General features: G+C 39.0%; 2 protein-coding genes and 1 non-coding gene across 6 annotated transcripts; 1 reads left to right on the top strand and 2 right to left on the bottom strand.

Annotated features, from left to right (window-relative positions):
* The first annotated feature begins 1,133 nt into the window (after positions 1-1,133).
* Positions 1,134-22,861, top strand: LOC111598577 (ras-like protein family member 10B). The gene is given in 8 exon segments (XM_023313883.2): positions 1,134-1,210; positions 2,168-2,700; positions 10,785-11,368; positions 19,419-19,541; positions 21,723-21,836; positions 21,899-22,012; positions 22,274-22,341; positions 22,428-22,861. Coding segments are annotated over 6 exon segments (957 nt in total). The 5' UTR covers positions 1,134-1,210; positions 2,168-2,700; positions 10,785-10,972; the 3' UTR covers positions 22,570-22,861.
* LOC111598576 lies at positions 5,776-7,160 on the bottom strand. Of its 4 annotated transcripts, none has more exons than XR_003944564.1 (3): positions 6,911-7,160; positions 6,381-6,633; positions 5,776-5,870 (listed from the first exon to the last, which is right to left on the bottom strand). It is a non-coding gene; the product is annotated as an uncharacterized LOC111598576 (transcript). The 4 variants fall into 4 exon arrangements; XR_003944562.1 differs by having other exon boundaries at positions 5,777-5,870; positions 6,709-7,160; XR_003944561.1 differs by having other exon boundaries at positions 5,778-5,870; positions 6,717-7,160.
* Positions 7,211-8,290, bottom strand: LOC115482748 (casein kinase I). The gene is made up of 3 exons (XM_030225758.1): positions 8,282-8,290; positions 7,414-8,201; positions 7,211-7,274 (listed from the first exon to the last, which is right to left on the bottom strand). The coding sequence occupies exons 1-3, from the start codon at positions 8,288-8,290 to the stop codon at positions 7,211-7,213; spliced, it is 861 nt and encodes a 286-aa protein (XP_030081618.1).
* Positions 22,862-24,445: the final 1,584 nt, after the last annotated feature.

Below are 24,445 nucleotides of genomic sequence, written 5' to 3'. Positions count from 1 at the left end.
GTGGAGGGAAGTACCTTCATGGCTCCATGCCGAGACAGCGGCAAAAGTTTAACATTAGATTTATATGTCATTTGTTATTGGTGTTGTTGTTGGTGTCTCGGTATCGTATTCGCTGCTCAGCATAAATCTTGGCTTTGCGTTTGTGTGTGGGCGTGTGTCTGGGTATGGCTGTGTAATCAGGTCAATGCTTTTACCAAACCTTTGACCATCTTCTCAAAAAAAGAAGCTCTCACTACTCTACTATTCCTTATACAACACGCTACTATGTACTGTATTTGTGTCTGTGTAGTCTGCATATGTGCGGCTGTGTGGGTTGCTGCCTACCACAAGGTTGACAACGCGCAAACTAAACGCGCTTTGCTCCTGCGGTTGTCTAAATAAGTAGATTATGGCCATTGTAGAAAATAGTTGTTATTGTTGTTGCTTTTGTTGTTACCAGTTTTAGATTCAAAGAAGTTGTTCAGTCGCCCAGTGCGCATGTCTGCCAAAGAGAAAGATAGAGAAAGAGAAAAACATGTAGAAGAGGAGATACGGTATAAGAGTAACGTATCGAGGGAGACATACAAGATTTCCACGGTGCCAGATGGTTGTAGGTTATATAAGTCTAGCGCAATCGCAGTACCACAATAAGTTCAAGTTTTATAAGTAAACTATACTGAAATTATTATAAATAATTGAACTAGCTAGAGATTATTTCTTTCTCAAGTTTAACTCTTTTACTCTAGCTCAACATCTACTCGGTTTTAGCCATAAATTGAAGTGAATTCCAGCTGACCTTAATGAAAGCCAATAGAATAATATTATTTTAAAATTCTTTGGCATTTTTAGTTGACATCTCATAGCAATAATAATCTTGTCCCAGCAACTATCACCTATCTGGCAACTTCCGTTGTCGGCAATATTCCCCACGTGCGTATTGCAAAAGCTATAAAAAACGCACAGCATATGCAACAAGGGTCACGCTTTGCTCTCGACTGCGAGCTCTCTTTGGCTGGCGCTCTCTCCCATGCACAGATGCCAAAACAAGAACAGAGCAGCAGCAGCAGCAGAGCAACAGCAACAACAACAATAACAACTGTTATAAGATCTCAGTATTTGAAATAACTTCGATTCGAAGCCAGTCAAAAATGGTCCACCGACGCGACATGAACCGTCAGCAGCTTCCGCAGCCGCAGCCTTGTTAGCCTCGGAAACCAAACTCGCAAAACGTGTACGTGTGTGTGTGCGTGAGTTGTATCCATGTCCGTGCACGTATCTGTGTATGCGTTGCCAACAAAATCAGACCAAATGTGAAGTGGCAAAGTGCCCCAATATGTTCTTCCCTCTGCCTAAAGTTGAAAGAGCGCGAGGAAAATAAATAGTTAAAGCATTTCAATAAAGTTATGCAAGCAAAGCAGAAAATATTGATACATAGGAATGTTTAAAATGATAAATAAATACAGATATTCGTACAGTATCAGAGCAAAGCAGGAGAATCAAAGTCATGAAAACTAGCGTTAAAAAAGTTAAGCAAGAAAAGTTAGTATAAGTCTTTGTATCCGTGTGAATGTGTGTGTGTGAGTTTCAGTGTGTGTATGTGTGCGGGTCTGGGTGTGGGGAGTCGATATAGGTGTGTTTGTGCACGGATTTATGCAGCGTTAGTTACATAAGGTATCATCATTATCAGCAGCAACAGAGACAACATCTTCAGCATCGATACCGCTTATTGGCGCGCATATGTCGCGATGGTGTGGCCCCAGACTGAGCATGTTACAACGGCCAACGGGCAACGACCAACGACCAACGACCCACGGCCATTGGCAATGAGATGATATACCAAAAACAAACCTCTTGACTCAATAACTTAATATTCCAAGTAAAGAGATGCCCTCAAGCTTTCGATTTCTAAGAAACACACTTGCAGACTATATTACATATGATATTAATGATTAACTATATTGGCTGAGGTCATCATGAAAATTCATAATTTAGCCGAGCAGAGTCAAGTTTCTCGATAATCGAGATGCGTCTTATTTATAGTTATTTGTGGTATAAAATATTTTGTCAGTGATTAAACATAAAAAGGCAACAGCGAACCACTCAGAGCAAATCCAAGAGAAATTAAAGTTGAATTTAGCTTGAATTCGTCTAAATCAACATTTTTATGTTTTTTTTTTTCATGCTACAGCAAAATGGCTACATAGAGGACGCACGTGCAGGTTGTAGTTTTTTTGTTAATTGCGACGAATCGAATCATGCTATAGAGACAGACAAAAAGGTCGCCCTGAAGAGACAGCCACGTGACAGTAACAATAACTAAACAAGTCCCTTAAGCTTTGGCCCTTTAGCCATCCGATGGCAGCAGTTTTGTTCCCACGTTCTTCTGTTATTTAAACAATATTGAAAAAAGCAATAAGAAGAAAGAATATTGTGTTGCTGCCAGCATTAGACGAGTGCCAACTGAAGCTGCCACCACCAAGCAACGCCGACAACAAAACGTAGCGTTAAATAAAAGACAACAAAAACACAATAACAATCAAATGCATAATGATGATGGATTGTCTGTTTTGTTGCAATCTGTGTGCAAAGCGAAAACAAGAGTCACAACAACAGCAACAACAGCAACAACAGCAACATCAACTACAACAATATCAGCAGTAACAACAATCTCGGGTTCGCGGAACTCAACGTGCGAGTGCAAGCTGCACTAAAAAAAGAAAGGTTATTATACATTTCTTCTACTCTCTATTTCTTATTGCATACAGCTACATCTATTATATATTATATTGCTTCCGGCATTATCAAGATGAGCAGGCGCCGCCCCTCCATGCCCTGCACAAGTCTTTCTTTTCCTCCTGCATAGCTAAAATTTAATTCTTAAGGAACAGCCACAGGGTCTACCCATTGATAAAAATTTGATGGAGATGCGCTCATCTTTAGAGTCCTCAAATATGGTCAGTTCAGAATATCTCACTGTAGCTAGACGATAAGGTTAACTTATGTTTCAGAACTCAAAGCGCATTCAAATCTTCTCTAAGTAAAATCAAATTGTTGCCTATATAATTCTTTAGATCAGCTTCAACTTGCAAGCCAATTTTATTATTATTTTATATATAATTGAAGCTCTACAAGATGATGAAAAACTGAGATTATTATCATACTTATAATCTCGAAAAGAAGCCTAATTTGAAGATAACGCACCATTAGTTTAATTGTCATTTAAAAAAACTAACATTGTATATTATTTGTGATATATATAGATATATATAGAAACCCATAAATTATTTAATTATTAAGCATTTTCACTTGGAAATTATTGATTTGTGGCTAGCGTACTTCGACATCGCATTATTTTATTCCTTTGAAATGTGAAGGTATCGCTTCATAGTTACACCCTGCGACTAATCACCAAGGCAATTTAATGACCAACTAAGACACACATATGTATAATTTGGAACACGTCAATAGCTACGCCGCGCTGAAAGGAGCAAAGACAAAGAGAAAGTCGTTGAAAAAACTTACGAGAATTTAGCTGACCATCACATTCCTGCCAGCTCCAAATACATTATTAATGCAGTATACAAACTTACAACAACTGACAAGAAAAGTTTACATTGACCTTGGGGTTAGCTTTACAAAATCGTTCATAAGTTATTTGTATTGGCATGTCGACACAGCAAGAGGCAAAGGATCTTTCAAAACAATGAACATAACAATCACATCATTTACACTGCCATTCGCATTCCATCAAAAATGCTCATTTGATTGGCTGGCTAATTTTAAGAGCAACTGCGAGACCTATTTCAAAGGGTTGACATCTCAAAGAGGGCGTAGCTCCTCTGTCATTTTAACGCTCATCGAGCATAAAAAGCACATTTTATAAGCTTTGATGATGATGATGAAAACAACTGCAAAATATTCGTAGATTGGTCGGTCCACTTTGTAATGATATCGAGAGTTGAGGGTCAACCGAGTTCAGCTGCAAAACTGTATAGTCGCAGTTCAAAGACCATAAAATATATTTTAGTATTAAATAAATATAGAACCGTTTAAGATGCTCTTTTTCCACGAGGATGCACACAAAGCTTCGATATATTTAAAGAATAAAATCAATGAAATATATTTATTTATTTTATTTCTATAAAGGTATATATTAATAGAACAAGTGTAAATATTGGAAGAAATCTAGGCATCCTTTTATGCTCTTCTAACAGCTTCGATATATTTATTTTTCCTTTGATAAAACATTCAATCATTTAATTAATCAAAACCGTCTTGCCTCTGGTGTGTTGGGGCCAGAAATAGTTTGAATAGCGAAAAGCGTTTATAAATCTTACGACGAGATCGATTGTTGGCAAATACTTGACTAATTGCAAACGAGTTAAGCATACAACCAAAAACACACAACAAAAGCAAGCCTAATTAGCAAAATGTTAAATAATTAGCACGAAAGTCAAAAGGTGAGATGATTTAATTTTGCAAACGTTTACTCAGAGAGCACAAATTTGTGGAAAACAAAACTTATTAATTAAAAATGTAAGCAAAGCAAAGCTCAATTATAATTTAATTAAACGGCTCCACGCAACGCTCTTTGAGCAGTGCTTTGCCCACCTAGAGCTTTAGTTACCAAAGAGACCAAGCGCTTGCCACTAAGCTGAAAAGTCAATTACGCAATATATGTTCTAGAGGAGCACTGTAGCCATCAGAAGCCATTTTCAGGTGAAATTAAAATGCATTAGCGACGCTGGCAGTGGCACATAAACACCAGCGCACCCACCAGGGACAAACTAATCAAATAAATGGCATAGCGCCTGCAGCTCAATCCCTGCTGCACGGTTTGTTTGCTCAATGTCTGCCCTAGTGCTGCCCATTTAGCCTTTTCCAGATTCTGTTTCTATTCTAAACCCATTGAAAATCAGAATTTAATGGGTTTATTAAATTGTATGTAACTAACTAATGCATATAAATACATCCATGATTAGCAGCAATAGTCGAGTCCCTCCGTCTGTCCAGCAGCTCTTACATATGATCGATTTTGTATCCAGTAATCGATAACTTCTCTGCACTTGTGGTATTTCGAGGCTACTAAATAAAAATTTTCTGTACAAGTAAAAAAAAAAAAAAATAATTTTTAATATAGAAAGAGCTGCTCGTCATTGGAGTTAGTATATCCGCCTGTTGGCCTCTTCCAATACTCAACTTATTCAATCGATAACAAATCGTCTCATCGCTTTTATTACCTCTTTGTCGAAATCTTTCATAATCTGTTCCATTGAGATCACTTGTTATACAAGAAACGAGTCGACTTTATAGCTGAGGCAATCGAAATACTCTTTAAGTGAAAAATTAATAAACAGTAATATATATTTATATATTTCTTTAAAATTTCTTTCGACCCCTATCTCTCCATTCAATAGGCTTGCTCAGCTGTGTTAGGCAGCTGGCAGTAGTGGTATACACACCTTAGCCATATTCAACATGAATTCAAAGCTAGAATCCATACGTTCACACTCTCCGGCGTCAAACTGCATTAGCAAATGGCCTAAAGCAGATGCTTTATGCTCGCTCCCCACACATTAATCATACGCCACATGTGATGCTTATTGATGCTCGTTAAGAAGTCGCCCAGAAAAGTAGGCAATGAAAACTGAAAAACTGCTCAGTAAGTCATATAAGTGCCATAAGCGTTAGTCAAGCTGAATTGAACCAGAATTAAATTTAAATTAAGCCTCAATTGGCCTAATAACTCGAAATCTGCTTAATAATACAATAAATTAATAAACCTTTGTTTCAACTGTATATAATAATTTAAATAATGGAAAATGATGTCATGTATGTGCGTTATCCCAGCTCGTTCTTACAGACTTGCAAATCATCATTATTTATTAAGGCTGCAATATAAGGGTCATTTAGAGTCGGCTTATTGGCTGATATGTGTCTTGCTTGTTTGGCTTATAAATAGAATCAAAATTTGTAGTCTTCGTGGCAAAAGCTTTATCGATAGCCAAAATTAAATGGAAACCGAATATTATTATGCTTCATCGCACTATAGTGCGTGGGTAGGCGGCTGGGTGTATGTGCAGCGGGTGCCATTAGGCAAGCATCAGCACGCGGTAATTTTACGGATTTGATATGTGGCATTTGAGGGATTTGGTTTCGGGTAAGTCGCAAGCTCCCTGCTCAGCCAGGCGCAAACACAAAGACAGAGTAGCAACGCGCGTGGGCGGCAGTACGTGTTGCCAGGAAGTTATTTTTAGATTTACTCTCATTCACCCACCCACGCGAGAAGAGCTTAGCAGCATCGCTTTGGGGCAGAAAATAGTTAAGTTGCCATTTGTGTGTAAGTCTAAGTGTGTGTGTGTGCGTGTGTGTGGATGGATGTGTGTGTGGTGTATACGTACATATGTGGCTCTGTATGGAGAAAGTGTGCTCCAGTCCGCATTATTACAACGCGAATAAGCATACTTTGCCTTGCCTTGTCTTGTCTTGTCTTGGCTGACCTCCTTTCTCCATACATTTCTGCCGGCGTTCACAGATGGTTCGTTCCTCTTCTAATTAACCCTTTTATCAACATGTTTTGCCAATTACACTTGTTTCCCATTTTCAAGGCATGGCAACACGTTGGCCTATCCCATTTTTCGATTCAAATTGACCCTGTCAAGTAAAAGTAGTCCGATTAACCTCTTTAATAATTTAAAGAAATATATATATATATATATACGATATTACAACTGAACTTATATTAAAACCGCAACGCGCAAACCTCTGTGCACACAAAAAGAACACAATCCAGATATTGCTTCCACGAAAGCAAAGAAGCGCTTCACACTTAAAGTTAGTTTAAACACATCGACTATTCTAATATTTGTCAATGATGCCAATGCAATTGGTAGATATAGAGGGTATACCTCGCACACGTATACCTACTCACACATGTTTACAAACACATAAAAATAATAAATGATGAATGCATGCCAATATATAGTAAAGATTTAACGGATAACGCATTGCTCCTCGCAGTGGTCTAATTATTTTTTTGGTTTTTTTTTTTGATGGTAACGTTTTGGGATCTGCCTACGTTGTTCCATCTCATCCTCGTCATCGTCCTCATCTTCATCCTCCTCCTCCTCCTCCTCCTCGTCGTCGTCGTCATTGTCATTGTCATCATCGCCGTCGTCGTCCGCGTCCTCGTCGTCCTCCTCCTCCTCCTCCTCCTCCACGTGCACATTATTCACCTTTTTTTGATTTCGATCTTTTCCATGTTGCTGCGCCAATATGCGTTTACTATGAGCCATCTCCAAGTTAATATCGACCCAATCATAGAGATAGTCATAGAGCAAAAAGTGATTTCGAAATAAAACCTTAAAGAGCTGTCGCAAATATACGTAATCGGGTTGCTCAGTAAAGTGCAAGCTGCGACAATATTTCATGTACATGTAAAATTCGGTGGGCACACCGGAACAAAGTATATTTAATGGCAGCGTTGACTTGCTCTCGGCGATTTTCTCATACTTCTGAATTCGCGTGGCAGCATTGATACCCTGCCAAGGCAGGCGACCACGCAAAAAGTAGAGCAACAGATAACCAACGGACTCCAGATCATCTCGTCTCCCCTGTTCCGCGTAATGGGCATGCACAGAGGCGTATCGAGCAGTGCCTATGAGCTCGTGGCGTTCATAGTAGTTGATATGTGTACGGGTGCTCGGGCGATAATATCTTTTGGCTAGGCCAAAATCAATCATGAAAACACGAGTTCGCTGACTGCCCAAGCCCATTAGAAAGTTCTCGGGCTTGATGTCGCGATGCAACAGACAATTCATATGCAAATATTCCACGCGGGCCAGAATTTGATCCGCCAGCATTAGGGTCGTCTTTAGACTAAAGTTTCGCGCGCAAAAGTTAAGCAGATCTTCCAAGGTAGGACCCAATAAGTCCAACACCAGCACATTATAGATGCCCTCGGTGCCGAAGTAACGAATGTGCGGGAAGCCAACGCCGCCTCTAAGTATATTGTATATCTTGGCTTCACGCGGCAGCTGTGGATACTTGACTGAACTGCTCTCCAGCTTAACAGCCACTTCTTCGCCGCAGTGTAGGCCAGAGGCACGATATAGCTCCCCAAAGGATCCGCTCCCAATTGGACTCAAAAGCCGATACTTGCCACCAACAATAATGTCCCGTAGACCACCACGCTTCGAGGACTTGGCAGATTTTACTTGCGGCTGTAACAGCTGACATGTAAAGTGTAGTGTGGATTTTGATATCCAAGTAGCCAACATTGATTTTCATTTGGATATCTTACTTGTGCCATCCTCTCGTGCTCGGCTGGGTCTTCGCTAGATGTTAAGGGAATGTATTTAAAGTGTCGCTTGCATGACTTGTGTGGAAATATATTATGTCAATATTACAAAAAAATAATATATACTGCAAAAAACCATAAAGTCAAGGGTATACTGTGTTTCTACTACAGACTTTTATAATACCATAGAAAAAATAACACAAATGTCACAGTGCATTGCTCTGTTATTCTACTAAGTCCCATTCAGGGCCCAACAAAATTCTGGGCAGATAATCACGCCACATAAGCCTTCTCTCATATAATAAATTAAAAATAAACTACTACTTTGACAATTTTAATACGCAATTTACGATTCTGATTCGTGAAAGCAATTAGGATGGCAGGCCTAGCCATGCTGCGAGTCCGGATGTAATCTGCGCGCTGATTTATGGATCACAAATTGAAAAGCTCCCACTACATTCACAGCAGCTGCGACTATACACATCCCACATCGCATACAGGGATAAACTAACAAGCTCTCTCTCTCTCTCTCTCTCTCTCTCTGTCTCTCTCTCTCTCTCTCTGCCACTCACTCTCGTATCTACTATGAACAGCTCTCAATACATATTTTTAAAGACGTGCCCAAAGCTGAACTACACATTTTGTCTACCTAATTTTTAAACCAGCCATTTTTTAATACACATTCAATTTGTGGAACGCTATCCGGTCACGTACCACATCAGCATAATTTCGACGCGTTTCGGCAATTTAGACACTTTCCGTAGGTATGCCTTCACAGCTCCTCCAACTTGGAGTCCCCTCCAAGTGCACACTTGTTGTGGCTGCCGGCAACAGCTTAGACATATTAAAATTCTAAAACAGCAACTAAAATTTAATATCGCTAAGCGTAGGGCGAAAAGCATTTGGCATGCTCAATACGATTCCAGCATTTCCCTCTACGAATATTTAGAAATGCTAATCCCACAGTATTTATAAATGTCCTAAATGTAAATGTTTTGTGGTTGTTTAAGCCATTCGAGCTTCTTTAAGCATCTCAATTTAGTGGGCCAATCGGCAATGAAATTGTTAGAAATTGAAATACTTTGTTAAAGGATATGGAAGAGTCAGAGAGAGCATTGGATGATCTAAATTGTTGATTCAGACCGATAGCTGAGTCGATTTAGAATCGATTTATTCCTGTCCAACTGTCTCTCTATCCGTCAGCTCATGAATACTGAAGACCTAAAACGTGCGTCCCTGCTGATTTTGATCCATTTTGTAAAGTTTTCTGCCAGTGTTCAGGGTATATTAGAGTCAGGCACACCCTACTCTTACGTGTATTATAAATATATAAGCCCCAAATTCAGTATACACTAGAGGCAGTGTGAATTGAACGGGTGCACATATCAGCTCGTGCACGACACAGGCTGAGAACCGAGTCATCTGGCTTGAATTTAAATGATTGAATTTTGCATAAACTAATTTCATACCGCTTTCTTGCCCAGAGCTCATGCTGGAGGTGGGGGTCGTTTTTCGGCTGGTAAAATAAAACCAGTTGGGACTTCTTATTTGTTGACATTAGCTCAAGCATCGTTGAGTTTGTGATATGAGCCTGGGCTAAAGTCCTTCCACGAAAACAATTTCACTCCATGAATATACGAGTCCCTCGCACAACATAGCTGCTGGATAATATTTTTCAAGAGCTTCTCATGAGATTTTTGCTTTTTATTTGTACAACTTCAATATTTATTGAACACTTTCTAACACTAAAACAGAAGTTCCTTAAAAAGCAACGGAAGACTTCAAACCAAACGACAGTTATAATGATTATCTGAATAATCATTGCGCTAACTTAAAACCCGCTTAAAAGTTTAGTCCACATTTTTATTGACTTTAGTATTATTGCTGTTGAGTGAGAACACATTATTTGCAGGAACTGCAAAAAGTTCTTCTGCTTGCGCCCACCAACCCACAGAACTTTACAAAAATGCTAAATTAGCTATAAAATGCATTGCAGAATGCTTTGGCAGCTGAGTTTAGTTGAAATGATGTAAATACAAAACTCAAACATTCCGTGTGGACTAGTCAAGACTTTCCGACTAGAAGTCAGCTTGAGCGGTTTTTTATATACATATTTACTTATATATCAGTACAACTGAAATATTGAACCAATTTCTAGAATAAATATTGTTAAGGTATTTCTTCCACTTTCTTACTTATTCTTAGTGTGCTTAATATAAGACAGAACAGATGGAGCAAGTGAAGGAAAATAAAATAATCTGACTAGAGTGTAGGGATGTTAAGGATGATATCAAGCCGCTTGCTTGTATATTAATAAAATTTCAGAAGGGCATAGGTTCAGCTCGACTTTAGTTCTAATACCTTGGCGGACTAATTGTCAACTGTCTAAGATGTGTTGCAAGGAATTTAGCAGTAGCTTGTCAAATGCAAATTAATTTTTATTTATACCTGCTAAGACTTTAACAATCATATTTTAATTACTAAAATTTATTCATCCATCTTTCAGAATGTATTTGGACTCCCAAAGAGGCAATACATATTGAAGCTATGCCTTTTTGTCCAACAGCCAAAAGTTGGACTAAAACGATAATTAATTAAATATATTTAATTGTCTAAGATATTATAAATAAAGAAAGCAAACTGGCGTCGTTCAAGCGGAATAACGACAATATTTGCAATTACAATAGCAATATAATGTGGAGTAGTACAATATCGCCAACAAATTCTAAGAAGCTATTGATCGGTAGTACAAGAAGCGTTGATTATGTCGGTGATAGTGCGAAAACAACAACAGCAACAGCAACAGCAACAGCAGCAGCAGGACTATTCAATAATAAAACAGCAGGAGCAGCTATTAAAGGAGCAACAGCGAAATCGCAACAAAAGGCAGCAGCAGCAACAGCAACAACAACAACAACACCAGCAAAAACAACAAAAATCTCAATTGAAATGGAGATACATATACAAAACAAGTGCATTTCGGCATAGCGTATCACTCTGGAGGGTGGTGCGGAGCCCCCATGGCTGCAGGGCCCCCTTAAAGCAGCATTTTTGGGGGCTTCTGGCGTCGGCAAAACAAGCATACTACAGGTAACCTATTAATGCGTAATACAAAGATACAGAAACAAGTGCACGCAAACTAAATGAGCATACATTCCCAAGCTTAATTGGAAAACATTCCAATATCAAGTATTTTTGGCATTTTATGTAACAAGCTTTTTCAGACTTAATTCGGTCTCATTAAAACTACGTTGTTTATGAGGGGGTTAAACATTTAATTAACGTCCACATCTACCGCGCAGCCTGAACCACCAACTCTCTCGCTCTCCCTATCCCTCTCTCTCGCTCCCTCTGTTTCGCTAATGTAATGAAATTTAAATGCATTTGAATGTGGAAGAACCGCTAATTCGATTTCCGCTTCGCCGATGCGTCACATCGCTGCATTTCAGGTTTGTGTGGCTTAAAAGTTATAATTAGATAAGGGAGAACCATTGTTGGGTGTAGGCAGGACTCGGGTTTCACTGTTTGCCCTGCGCAAAAGGACCTGTTTGCCTGCTCACCTGTTTGTTAAAATGTTATAGCAAAAATCAATTTTCCATATAAAATATATAGGACACCGAGACTGTCCACATCAAATGCCCTGACTCCTTTGAAAATATAAATTCAGGGTATAATGGCAGCAGAAGGCACATCTTGATGCCACTAAAAGTTATGCAACACTTTATTTCAGATAGTAAAGTTGAATACAAAGTAAAATGATTGAAGGGTATCTTCTAGTCGAGCAGTCCCGACTAGAGCACGTTTACTTGTGTTATACTCGTTCACGAAAAGAAAAAAATTGGCGGCTCTGTGCACCGTCCATCTGTCTGCATTCACACAAAGCATTTTGCCGCTATTAAAGCTTGGGACTGGACACTTGGAACATACATATAGTTCTTAATAACCTCAATTAATATAATGGATACGCCCTCTAGATGCGCAGTAAGACTGTCATATCTTTTAACACTGAGCAATATTATTTTAGTAAATAAGCTGGAGATTTGAAATATTAAATTCGAATTCGTTTGCATTATATTCTTGATTTTATACATAGCTAACATATGAGGTCCTGCATCTATAGACTTATAAATAAAGCGAAAATATTATGTTTTGAAAATGTTACTGCATTTGTGCTATGCGCCCGACAGGAATGTAACTAATTGTTATCTAAATCCAAAAATTGAATTTTTGTTTAACCAAATAGATATATAAAATTCATGAAAAGTCAATTCAATATAAAATCAGAAGCGAAAAACTATTTGCTACGCTTCAAACTGTTCCTAGAGCTCAGGATTGTCTCAGTGAACGAGCTAAGACTTTTATCAAATAGATAATTTAAATAATTCCAGCAGTCAAACTGGCGATATAACATAGAAGTCAACTATTCATCGACAGTTTTGAACAACAAAATAGATGTGAATTTTGTGGAATATTACTCAGTTAAGCTAAGAAAGACTTGATCAATGCAGTGGAACCAACGATTTTAGCCTTGCAAATGTATATTTGTGCTCTCGTCCTCGCTCCAGTGATCAGCTAACGAAACACGATTTGAATTTAACCCAAGTTGATTGACGTTTACAGCCACCATCAATAAGGCTCAAGTAATTTGGAACTCTGTGGCTTAGATTCAAATGACGTTGCGTGCTCCCGTATCGACATAGCCACAAATATGCCAAAGGGAAACAAAATTAAATATAAAACATAAAAAAAGATTATATATTTCATATATTAAATTTGTAGATCTTTTATAATACTCAATGAGTTAGGCAAAGATTTGTGAATATTTTTTATGTGTGTAACAAATTAAGAACAGAAAATTTAGAAACGTTTGTATAAGGTACTCAGTAAAAAACCCCACCTCGTTACCTTAATATCTATTTAAATCGATGTCTTGTTAAATATTAGATAAGTTAGAGTCACGTAAACGTAATAAATACGATTATTTCCACCTGGGGTCGTCAGTCCATTGCGCCCATTTAAAACTAGTTGAATTCTTGAGCTTCAGCAAATACACATATTTGGATTACATAAATATGCCCTAATAAGTAATCCTTTTTTTTTTTTTTTTTTTTTTTTTTTTTTTTTTTTTTTTTTTTTTTTTTTTTTTTTTTTTTTTTTTTTTTTTTTTTTTTTTTCTTTATTTTGTTGCAGCTTATTGTCTTAGACTCTATAGCGCATTTAGCTCTAAACCTTAACTAATGGGAGGGCAGATATGCCAATTATTCTGCACTTGTAGCTACTATCTTAATTAGTTCTTATATTGTCTAGAGGATGCAATCTCTTCAGTCTTCGCCTATTGTTGTTTATAGCCAGGTTGCTTGCGAGATGGTTAGGATGCGCTGCAAGTCTGTCCGCGTATCTTGAACTGTGTCGCCCAATGAGTTCAGCAACTGTGGGAATTGCTAAATCCCTATGTAAGACTGAGTTTCTTACAAACCAGCTGGCTCCAGTCCATCTGCGTAGTGCTTTATTCTGCAGGGTCTGAATTTTGTTCCTTGTAGTCTTCGCCGAGGAGCCCCATAGAGAGATACCATATACGAAGGTTGGGACAACTATTGCCTTGTAGATGGCGGCCTTGCTGCTGTAAGACAACTTGCTTGAAGCTCTCAGCATCCAGTCGAGGGTTTTTAGCTTGCTTTTGCATTTTGAGGTTACTTGACTTATGTGCGCTTTAAAAGTCAGCCTTCTGTCAAGAGTGATACCAAGGTACTTTACTTTTGAGGCTTTGGGAATAGTGGGCCCCAATGCAACGCTTGGGCAATCTCCTCTTCTAGTGGCGAAGGTAGTATGTACAGACTTTTGTGCATTAATGGTGATACACCACCGTTTTGCCCAGCGTCCGAAAGAGTCCAGATATTTTTGTAGTGAGTCTGAAGCTTCTTGCGCAGATACGTGACGTGATAAGATGGCGGTGTCATCTGCATAGGTCGCTATGAGTACTGCATCTGTACTTCCTATATTTGGCTCGGGAGTTGGCATATCTCCTGTGAATAAAGTATAAAGTGTTGGGCCTAGAACACTACCCTGTGGTACTCCAGCCATAATTGGTCTAGTCAAGGATACTGCTTGCCCCCTTGACACTTGGAAGGTTCTTCCAATAAGGTATGAGGATAGCAACGCGAAAAATGGGGCTGGAAGGGTGGTCCTCACTTTCTGCAGCAGTCCCAGGTGCCAAACTCGATCAAACGCCTGTTTGATGTCTAAAAAGACGGCAGAGCAGTACATCTTTTCTTCAAAGGCTCCAAGGATATGGTGCACAACTCTGTGAACCTGTTCCGGTGTTCCATGCTGTCTCCTGAAGCCAAACTGATGGTTTGGAATGGCCTCCTGGCGTCCCAGATGTGTCAGTACTCGTTCCAGAAATATTCTTTCGAATATTTTGGAGAGTACTGGCAACAGGCTAATTGGTCTGTACGACTCAATTTCTCCCACGGGTTTGCCAGGCTTAGGAATCATCACAATCACGGCGCGCTTCCAGCAGGCTGGAAAGTGCCGGATGCGGAGCATGGCGTTGTACACCATAGTTATGTAGTCTATGGTGGAGTCAGGCAGTGCTCTAAGGACTCTGCCGTTTATTAGATCATATCCAGGGGATTTTTTTGCCTTCACTCTTCTGATGTGTTCAAGAACCTCTTCTTTTGTACATCCAGTTATCTGGTCTTCAGCTGGGAGGGGCGAGAGAACGATGTCTTCTGTTGCTTCGATTTCTGAGGCCTCTGCGGTAATCACCGGCGTGAATTGGTCTTGAAGGTGGTTTGCAAAAGCCTCAGCTTGAGCTTCGTCACCAATGTGCCAGGAACCAGAAATGCTCCGAATTGGCTGCCGTTTGAGCTTTCTTGTAAATTTCCATAATTGAAACTCTGCGTCAGTGGGCGATTCAGCTCGTACCAGCGCATCGCTGATACACCTCTTTTGAAGCAGGGCGAGAGCAGCTTTAAGATGCCTCGTGGCTTCGTTGTACGTGGATTTGGCATCAGGCGTGCGTAATCTTAACCAGCGTCTCCTGGCCCATCTTTTGTGTATTAGTAGGTGTTGGGCCTCCAAGGTGAGGGGGATGTTGTACGGAGACTGTTGTCTTGTTTGGCAAGATGGTGGGGCGGCTTGGTGCGCAGCTTTGACTATTTCTTCCTGCAGTTTGTTTGCTGCGTAGTCCACGTCTTCAGGAGTGTTAAGTTCCATTTCTATGTGCAAAGAGTAATGGAGCTCGCGCCTAAAGACTCCTAAATCTGATCCTGCTGGCAGTAGTTGTTTCCTAATGGGCAAGGGCTGTGGCTGCGCGTGGATTGTGACTATTAGTGGCAGGTGGTCAGAGGATAGGTCCAAGGATTCTTCAATGGTCAATTGCCGGTCACAGATGCCTTTGTAGACAGCGAAGTCGATTGCCGAGGGCCTGTGTCCATTAATTGGGTAACGGGTGGGGGCTCCAGTCGCCAATATGCTGAATTGTAAGTTTTGAATCGCCTCAAATATGACTTCTCCGCGACGATTCGCACTATTGCTTCCCCAAAATGGGTGCCATCCATTCCAGTCGCCGCCGATGAGGGTCTTATTCAACCTTTGGCCTAGAACCTGTTCCATGTGATGATCACACAGACCAGTGTTTGGCGGAAGATAAATTGACGCAACTTCGATCGCTCCAATAGACGTAGGCAGGGTGATGGCTGAGACCTGCATTGTTGCGTTGCAAATTGACAGTAAAGGTGTATGCGGTATTGTTGCTCGTATGAGGATTGAGGATCCACCAAAGCAGTTTGCTCCTTCACCATGAGCCTGATAGTGTTCGTATCCGAAAATTTGTGTAGTGGGGCACTCATGAGTTTCTGTTATTAACATTATATCTATGTTTTCTTGTGAGAGAAACGCAGCCAGTTCCTGAGTCTTGTTTCTCAGGCCATTGGCGTTCCAGATACCCACACGTAAAGCCATTATTTGTAGGCAAGCTTGGTTATGATGGCCATTAAACTGTTTAGCATGGTTGCTTGTTGGGATTGTACTTCTCGCATCGCTTTGAGCTCGGCATTAATTGCGTCAAACTGACGTTGTTGTTGCTGAAGCATTTCAGTGAACAAAGTGTCACTTGTGGTATTCTTATTTGACGGTCCACCTCTAGCGGCCTGTGCGTAAGAAACACCACTAATAGGCGTTGCAAAGCTCGTGGCTTGGGTAATGCTCCGGGGCCTTGTAATTTCGGAAGCAGTACTCGGACCCGTAGACGGTGTTTGTGTGGGACTCCTTTTTTGTGCTGGGGATTGCAATTTGCGCAACCGCTTGTATACTTGGCAGCCCTTATAGTTGGCTGGGTGCTGTAACTCACAGTGCACACAAGTTGGTGCCTGGTCCTTTTCGCGGGTGCAGTCTTTGGATGCGTGTTTCCCGGCGCAACGCACACACCTGGGAGCTTTGTGGCAGTAGCGTTGTGTGTGTCCAAATTCTTGACAGCGATGGCATTGTGTCAGGTCGTTGTATCTTCTTGGCAGTTCCACTGTGCAGCGTTGCCTGCAGACAACTCGAATGTCCAAAATTTCTTTGTTGTTGGGGGCCTGAGCCACGTCAACAAAAAATATATTTAGCGGTGTTTTGTCCATACGGCTCAGTGGGTTGTGCACATTTGTAATTGTGTGGCCTTTGGTTTCCAATTCCTTTTTAATTAGTGTTGTATCAGTGCTGGAGTGAAGCCCTTTGAACACGACTCTATATGGTTTGTCCTCCTTAAGCTGGTAGCAGTGGAACTCCAATTCCAGCTTAGTAAAGTGGTCTATAACTCTGCGATAGTCCTCACTGCATTGGGTTAATACACCTATGTTATTCTTCTTTGGCTTAATTACGTATGATTTAGCATCAATTACTTTATCTATTATCTGTTGAAGTAGGGCCACAGACTTGATGTTTGGACACCATATGGGGGGCGGACGAGGTTTCGGTGTAGTTTGCTGGTCGGTCAATACTGGGGCTTCTGGAGCTACAGGTGATTCGCTGTAGTCTTCATCTTCTTCTACGAGCAGTGAAAATCGATTTTCTGATATTAATGCTGCATTGCTGGTGCTTGGTTCGTCGAAGATGAGCCTTTTCTTGATGGTTTTTGGTGAATTTGGCTGTTTACGTTTCGTGTTTTTGTTGTTAGTGATGCCTTGCACGGAGGCGATATCTATTTTTGAGTTTATTGGCATGATGGAGGCTTGCCTATTTGCCATCACAACGTTAAGCTGGGCTTGCATTTCTGCATTTACCTTTACAGCTGTAGCGCGGTCATTGACATTAGATGTCATCGCGGATTGTGCTTTTGAGTGCAGGCGCACTCGCGCCAAGCGACGAAATTTCGTAAATTACAATTAAAGCAATTGAGTTACGCGGAAGCAAGCGATAAGAAAACGCTGCGTGTGCGGTTTTTGTTGCTGTTGCGTTGAAGAATGCACCGCAAAGTTCTATTTTTAGAACTCTGCAGCAGTAGAGCTTAAGCGAAGGCTGTTCGAATTCACGTCTTTACAGGTCGAACGACTGATCGCGATTGAATAAGTAATCCTGCCCCATTTTATTCTACGGAACTCTACAATGATTAAGGACATCAGATTCTGAGTTCTTGCTGAAATCTCTCCTCCACAAATCGTCCTTACTCCACCATGACATGTTTTGCGTTCTCCACCAAACTCTGCTCCTCTTATCAAACGTGGAGAGGGAGTGTCTGTGCCATATTAAAGTTTATATCGCCTTACTTGCGACTTATCCATAGCTCAGTTCTGTGATTAGCGTATGTCCAGCATTATTTTATATAAGTAATTCCACTTTCTTTGCTTACTGTGTGCAGCAAGACACTGTGGGTATTAGCTCTATTGCGCTGTTCATCCGCGATGACTAAATGCCCATAAGCAGTGCAGCGTCATCCAAGAGTCGAATAGCAATTGACTCGAAGGTACTTAAATGCTCTCTTAAATACTCCCATTATATATATCCTCTGCATCTCTGAGCTACTTCTCTATTAAGGCTACAATTTCAGCGCCTTCAGGTCTGTCATCGATATGAGCGCTTATTGATTCGTATTGACTAATGTGACTATCTGATCCATACATGTAATTCTATAATAGGTCTTTGCTCCATGTTTTAAGTAAGCAGCGCTTGCTCGCGGCAAAGTTAGTTTTGGCAGAGTCACGCAACTCCAGGAAGTAGCTGCATTTACTTGCCCGTAAAACCTTCCTTAGCTATTGTCCTGCATGTGCATGTGGTCTTTAATGTCTGTGTGTATGGAGTATGAATTATTGAAGTACCAGAGGATTCAGTGCTGCAGCACTAGAGCACTTTAAATTGTTCACTTTTGCTTGTTGCCGCATACTTCACACCGTCCTTCCATTTAAAATACTTAAGCAGGGTAAAATAACTGTATTTAAATATTAATGTAGCTTTTAGCTTTTAATATCTTTGACGATAAATATACGAGTGCTTCTCCTCGTGGTAGTATTATCTCAAACCTGCTTGATAATAACAGCCAGCTGCTCCTGAGCTATCTGCCATAACCTGCGGCCACTGTCGCTCTTCACGCTGAGATACATGATTCTAATCTGTTCAGAGTGAAAGGAAGTTTTATTAAATACACGAGAAATCTTTAAGTCAGCTGTTTCAGCTGTGTCAACTGATTGAAATTAAAAAGGAAATCAAATGCCAGCACGCCCGGACATGCCTTGATTCCTTTTCCCATACCAAGTCGGACAGCAATTTAAATGTATATTATGCGCATTTTATACTCTATTAGCACACTAACATAAATACATGCACATATAAAGGAGAGTAGCTAGGTACGTCAAGTGCAGCAGAGCTCGTCTCGTCGCTTTTATGTTCCACCGCATATCCTTGAGCTTCGTTTTTATTGACCCGGTAATTGAATCAAGTTTTACGTTTATGACCATGGGGCTGCTTTGCGCGATTTAATATGGATGCCATTCCACAGCGCGTGCCATTTGCCATTCAAGATTGAAGCTTTGCGCATTTTACTATTAACTTATTTTTTTAATTTTCAGTATTGTTTAACCACGGAAAATTTTGCATTATAGTTCTAGCTAAAAAGATAAAAACGTGGGTTTACTGACAATTACCTTTCATGTTTACTTTATAGCAATTTTTTTACCATGACTTCCCCAAGACTCATCAAACGACAACTCATCGCAAAATTTATAAAAACTGTTTGGTCTGCGACACCTGCATACGGGAGCTGATGGTACTGGACGTTCCTCCCCAGGTGAGTGAAACAAAAAGGCATAATAACTGTGTGCAAATATGTGTAACAGACAGTGTGCAGCAGCTAAGGCAATTCACCTACGGCTGTCTGCCTGGCCGCCCTCAATGTATTCCTATTACTCAATACACACAACCTATATGTCCTTGTCACTATGTCAATGAGTATCAAAGCACTGAAAGACCTCACGAACTTTCCAGTGTTTCAAGTGAAATTGTGTAACCTATGAAAGGACGAGTCTGCTGCTGGTTGCTATGCAGCACAGTGGGCCTCTCGAGAACTTTTCGTAACTAAAAAAATATTTAAACATTGATAATGAAAAAAAAATTACTTAATAATAATATTGATAATGATAATGATAATAATGATGAAAATAATAAAATAATTGTGATCGTAAAATATATAATGAAAATGTTAAAATTATTGAGAATGGTAGTAATGACGATATAACTATGATTATGATGCTGATTATATGAAAGTTATTTTATAGAAAAATAAAACATGGCGCACAAATCACAAAAAGGTCAATTTGGCAGTTGGCAGTTGCTTTTCAATTGTCCATTCACTTTTGTCATGATTACAACTTATAACATATGAAAGAATCCCACTCCAGCCACCCGTCCACTAACCAGCTTTTGTTGAGGTTGCCAGGTTTCAATGGCTTTCAATATATTCATGTCAAATTTGGCGTGAACCCATTTCCATACTCTTCAACTGGGCATGGCATAGTGCATATTTTTAAGGATATATTGACACTTGAAAAAGTACTGCTTATAGTTTCCATAGCATTCATTCCATTTGAAAAAATGCCCCAACTCCAACTAATATACTCCTCTGGTACTCATGTAAGGGCATTCCAACGTCCCCACGCAAACCAGATTGTTATTCTTTTGTTGAGTATTTGTTTTTGGACACTTTCTGTTTTCAACTTTTTATGCTCATTGTGTTGACGAAATAGTTTGCTGTGAGGTGTCCTAGATAGAGGCTTGGAAGTCACGTGAACAGCCTTCAAGAGCCGAGTACCGTTTGTTGTGCAACATTTGTCATCGTCAATGATGGCCAGTTATTACTCAAAGTCCACTCTAATGCCATCCAATTGTGTTAACAGCATTTTGTTCTCAAGCGCACATTTTTTATTTATACATACTTACATCATCCCACCATCACACACACACAGCTACTGGCTGTTTACCGAACGCTACAATATAAAATAATATCCTGCAAAACAATAAAAAAAAAACTGTTAAAAATTATGGGTCTGAGTTTCGAAGTTCAGGCATTTTCAAAACAATTTCCAAAATAATCACAAAAAAAAACAATAAAAAAGTAAGAGCGAAAGCTAATCACAGAGCTGTTTAGACAGGTTTAAGGACAATACGGCAACTACAGGCATGTTGGCCTGCAATAAGGATTCGACAGCTGGAAAGCTGTCTCGTTTCATGCCAATACGATCCTTAATTAGCAAAAATCGAGGAAAACAATTGAAAAAGTTCAGTGGGAAATGCGCAAATGAAAGGAAATTTAATCAAAAACGTAAATCTAACAAACTTTCCACCCACGAAGGCAACGTCGACTGGCTGTCTGCCAGTAGACACAAGCAGACACAAGTAGACAAATGGGGGTAAATGGATGGCTGGCAGGGTTCGCACTCTGAATGGATGGAGAAACGGAATGGCGCCAAGGCGCATGGTCTTAGCTTAAGCTGTTGGCCAATATTTTTATTTGGCTTTGCTTCCATTCTAAAATGCTGCACAGTAAATTGATTTTTAATCTTGTTTATATAATAATAAATAATATTACGAAACGTCGCAGAGATTTACTCACGCCACAGTTCCAGAGCAGAAATAAATAAATTCATTCTTGCCTTGAAGCATAGTCTAAGGTAGAGATCTGAAATAACGTATGTAACAATTTCACAAAGTATAGTAAAGCTTATCTATATGCAAATCTGTAAAAGCCTATATACATTATATTTCTGCATGTACTATACGTGTCATTATTTATTCTTTAATATTATATAATGCTCTACATATTAAATCGCTATTTGCTCTTTGTTTATGGCTCACGAACACATACTCAACACGTATATATGTATGTGGCTGCAAACATGTTTCATGTCCTACATATTGCGACGACACTGATGAAAAACAAACACTTAACAAATTGGCATGGGAACCTTGCCAGAAGCGATTTCCAGCTGACAACTTTGCTGAATGGAATAATGGACATCCGCTGGGGCTGCGAACAGTGCACGCCTATGTGTTAGTCTATGACATGGGTAATCTGGAAACGTTTCAGGTACAGAAACAAAAATATCAAATTGAACTGCAAACAAATATTTAACAACATCCTTTTTGCAGTACTGCCGCTCCATAAGAGATCAAATCTTGGATAGTTTCAGTCATCGTGATTTTAGCATAATTGTGGTGGGCAATAAATATGATAATGTCTCTGAGGCGCAGGCTAACTCGCAGGTAGCTACAAGTCTTGAATATATAATGAGTATATAATTTTATATAATTTTTATATTATTTTTTTATTTAGCACCTTTAAAAAACATTTATTCTTACCAAACAATCCATGAAAAATTTCATGTTTTGAATCCAAAGTTTTTAAGTAATAGTTTAGTTAATTTTTTTGTTAAAGAATTAAATAATTTTTGAATATAGTTTTGCTTGTACTCAAAATATATGAAATACACTAAATAAATAAATATATTTCTAAAATTGTTTCAGGAGCTTAAAGACATTTCTACGCTGGTGCGTAAGCATTGGCGTTGTGGATACGTAGAGTGCTCGGCACAGTGAGTAGCTGTATTTTTAGCACACCTTCTGCAAATGCAAATATTGACCATTAGAAAATATGTAAATTATATTTTCTGCTTCCCAGATACAACTACAAAATCGGCGACGTTTTTCGAGAGCTAATGGGCTGTAGCAGCGGAGGCGTCAATGGCGCAGCTGTCGGCGTTCTTGTTGGCACTGAATTCTCACAATCAACTAGGAATAAAGGACGCTGTACAATACTGTAGCAAATGCTGCATTCGTTTTTTAAGCAAACACTTTATTCGAACGCATAATACCCAAGTGAGTTTGTTTTTTGTACCCTCAACCTTTTGAAAATGGCTGAAAAGGATATAATGTTAATGTGCGAACGTAAGCAACAGGCAGAAAGTATAATCTTGATCAGGACGAGGAGCTGAGTTCATCTGGGCTGTATGTGTGTCCATCTGAATGCAGCGAATGCAGTAACTGAAGCAGCTTGAAATATATATTCTTTGCATACAGTACAAATATTTTTTTCGAAATCTTTTACCACTAGAACAACAAATATATATACACATATTTACATATACATATATTGTAACCCGCAAGATTACCAAGACTTTTCTTAAAAATTGGAATCATGAACACACATTCGAGAGCACTAAACTATTTTCACTATTCCCTAAATTCATTAATATCATAGTTGTTGAACAGAGCATATTCTAAAAGTAATTGCCCATAGTAGGGGCTGCCGCATTCAGAGTGCAGTTAGCTGTGCCCATGCTCAGGCGTGTTATGTAAGAGTAGCTCAGTGGAATGCTCAGGGTATCTGCTAGTCGGTCACTCGCGACTAAAGCACTCTTACTTGTCTTCAGTTGAGCTGGGCCGCAGGGGTCATTTTGAATTCTCTTAGGCAGTAACTGGGAATGTCCCTTTCAGATGCTTGCTGATGCATATTTTATCATACACACACATATATATATATATATATATATGTATATATATGTATATATTTATAAATATATATACAGATATATACACATTTAGTTCGCGACACACTTTGCCCCTTTCAATCGGCCTCGCCATCGTCCTCGCCATTATCATTGTTGGCTATTGTCTTTGTTAGCTTTTGTTTGCCATAATTTGAACATTATGCCCGCTACTTTATTTAAGCTAAGCGTGAGCCAAGCAACATTCATTGCATCGCTGCTTATTGCAGCTCCTCGCTGCAGCGTTCGCAACTCTTGGTGCACACACAATTGCAAAGTTGCTAATCGCAACTATTTTTATTGAATAACCGCAACATTTACAAGAATAGAGAATTAAAAGCGTTACAGTTGTTATAAAAAGAAAAAGAAATTAAATAAAAGCTGCCAATGCATAGCTTGAGTTATATATTCTTTTTTGTACGTAATAGGTAAATAATCCCACCATAATTTACAATACATTTTATGAGTATATAAATAATAATAATATTGTTAACACAAACAACAGCGATAAACCTAAAATCCAACAGTATAAATGGTATACTTATACGGTAGCTATCTATAAGCAAAATAGTACTATATATATGTGTGTGTATATATATATATACACATATATATATACATATATATGAATTCATTAACGTTGTGATCATTTCAAGAATTAGTTATTAGGCACACGACGACGATAGATATGTTAAAGTCAAGTAAAAACCATCTCTAATTGTAACTAATTAAATATATGAAAAATATTTAAATGATTTTAAGAAGCGCTCATGTAATAGAAATTGTTTTAATGCAGCAATTATTAATGTAAACGTCATAATAAATTGTGAAAAAGTCCGAAAGGTTCGTAGGTTTGCTATTTATTTATTAATTTCTTTTAAAAATTTTAAAAAAGTCATTTTGTATTTTTAGATAACATTATAAGAAAAGAAAATATAATAACAATAATTGTTGCCTTAAAACAATTTCTTTGTTATTAATACCGAACCCAAACTGACGCAGAACAGAGCCGAGATCTCGTTGAGAAGAAGAGTAAATAAAATAAAATAAAATAAAATAATTTAAGCATCAAGCCTTAAAACCAACGCGACCCGAAAGTTATTTCTTAATAACCGATTAATACTAACATATAATTAAGGTTGCAATTTTATAA

This window comes from Drosophila hydei, unplaced genomic scaffold, assembly GCF_003285905.1.
Source record: "Drosophila hydei strain 15085-1641.00,03,60 unplaced genomic scaffold, DhydRS2 tig00008139-arrow-pilon, whole genome shotgun sequence".
NCBI lineage: Eukaryota > Metazoa > Arthropoda > Insecta > Diptera > Drosophilidae > Drosophila > Drosophila hydei.
The sequence above is the reverse complement of the archived record's forward strand: the minus strand, read 5'-3'. Positions and strand labels throughout refer to the sequence as shown.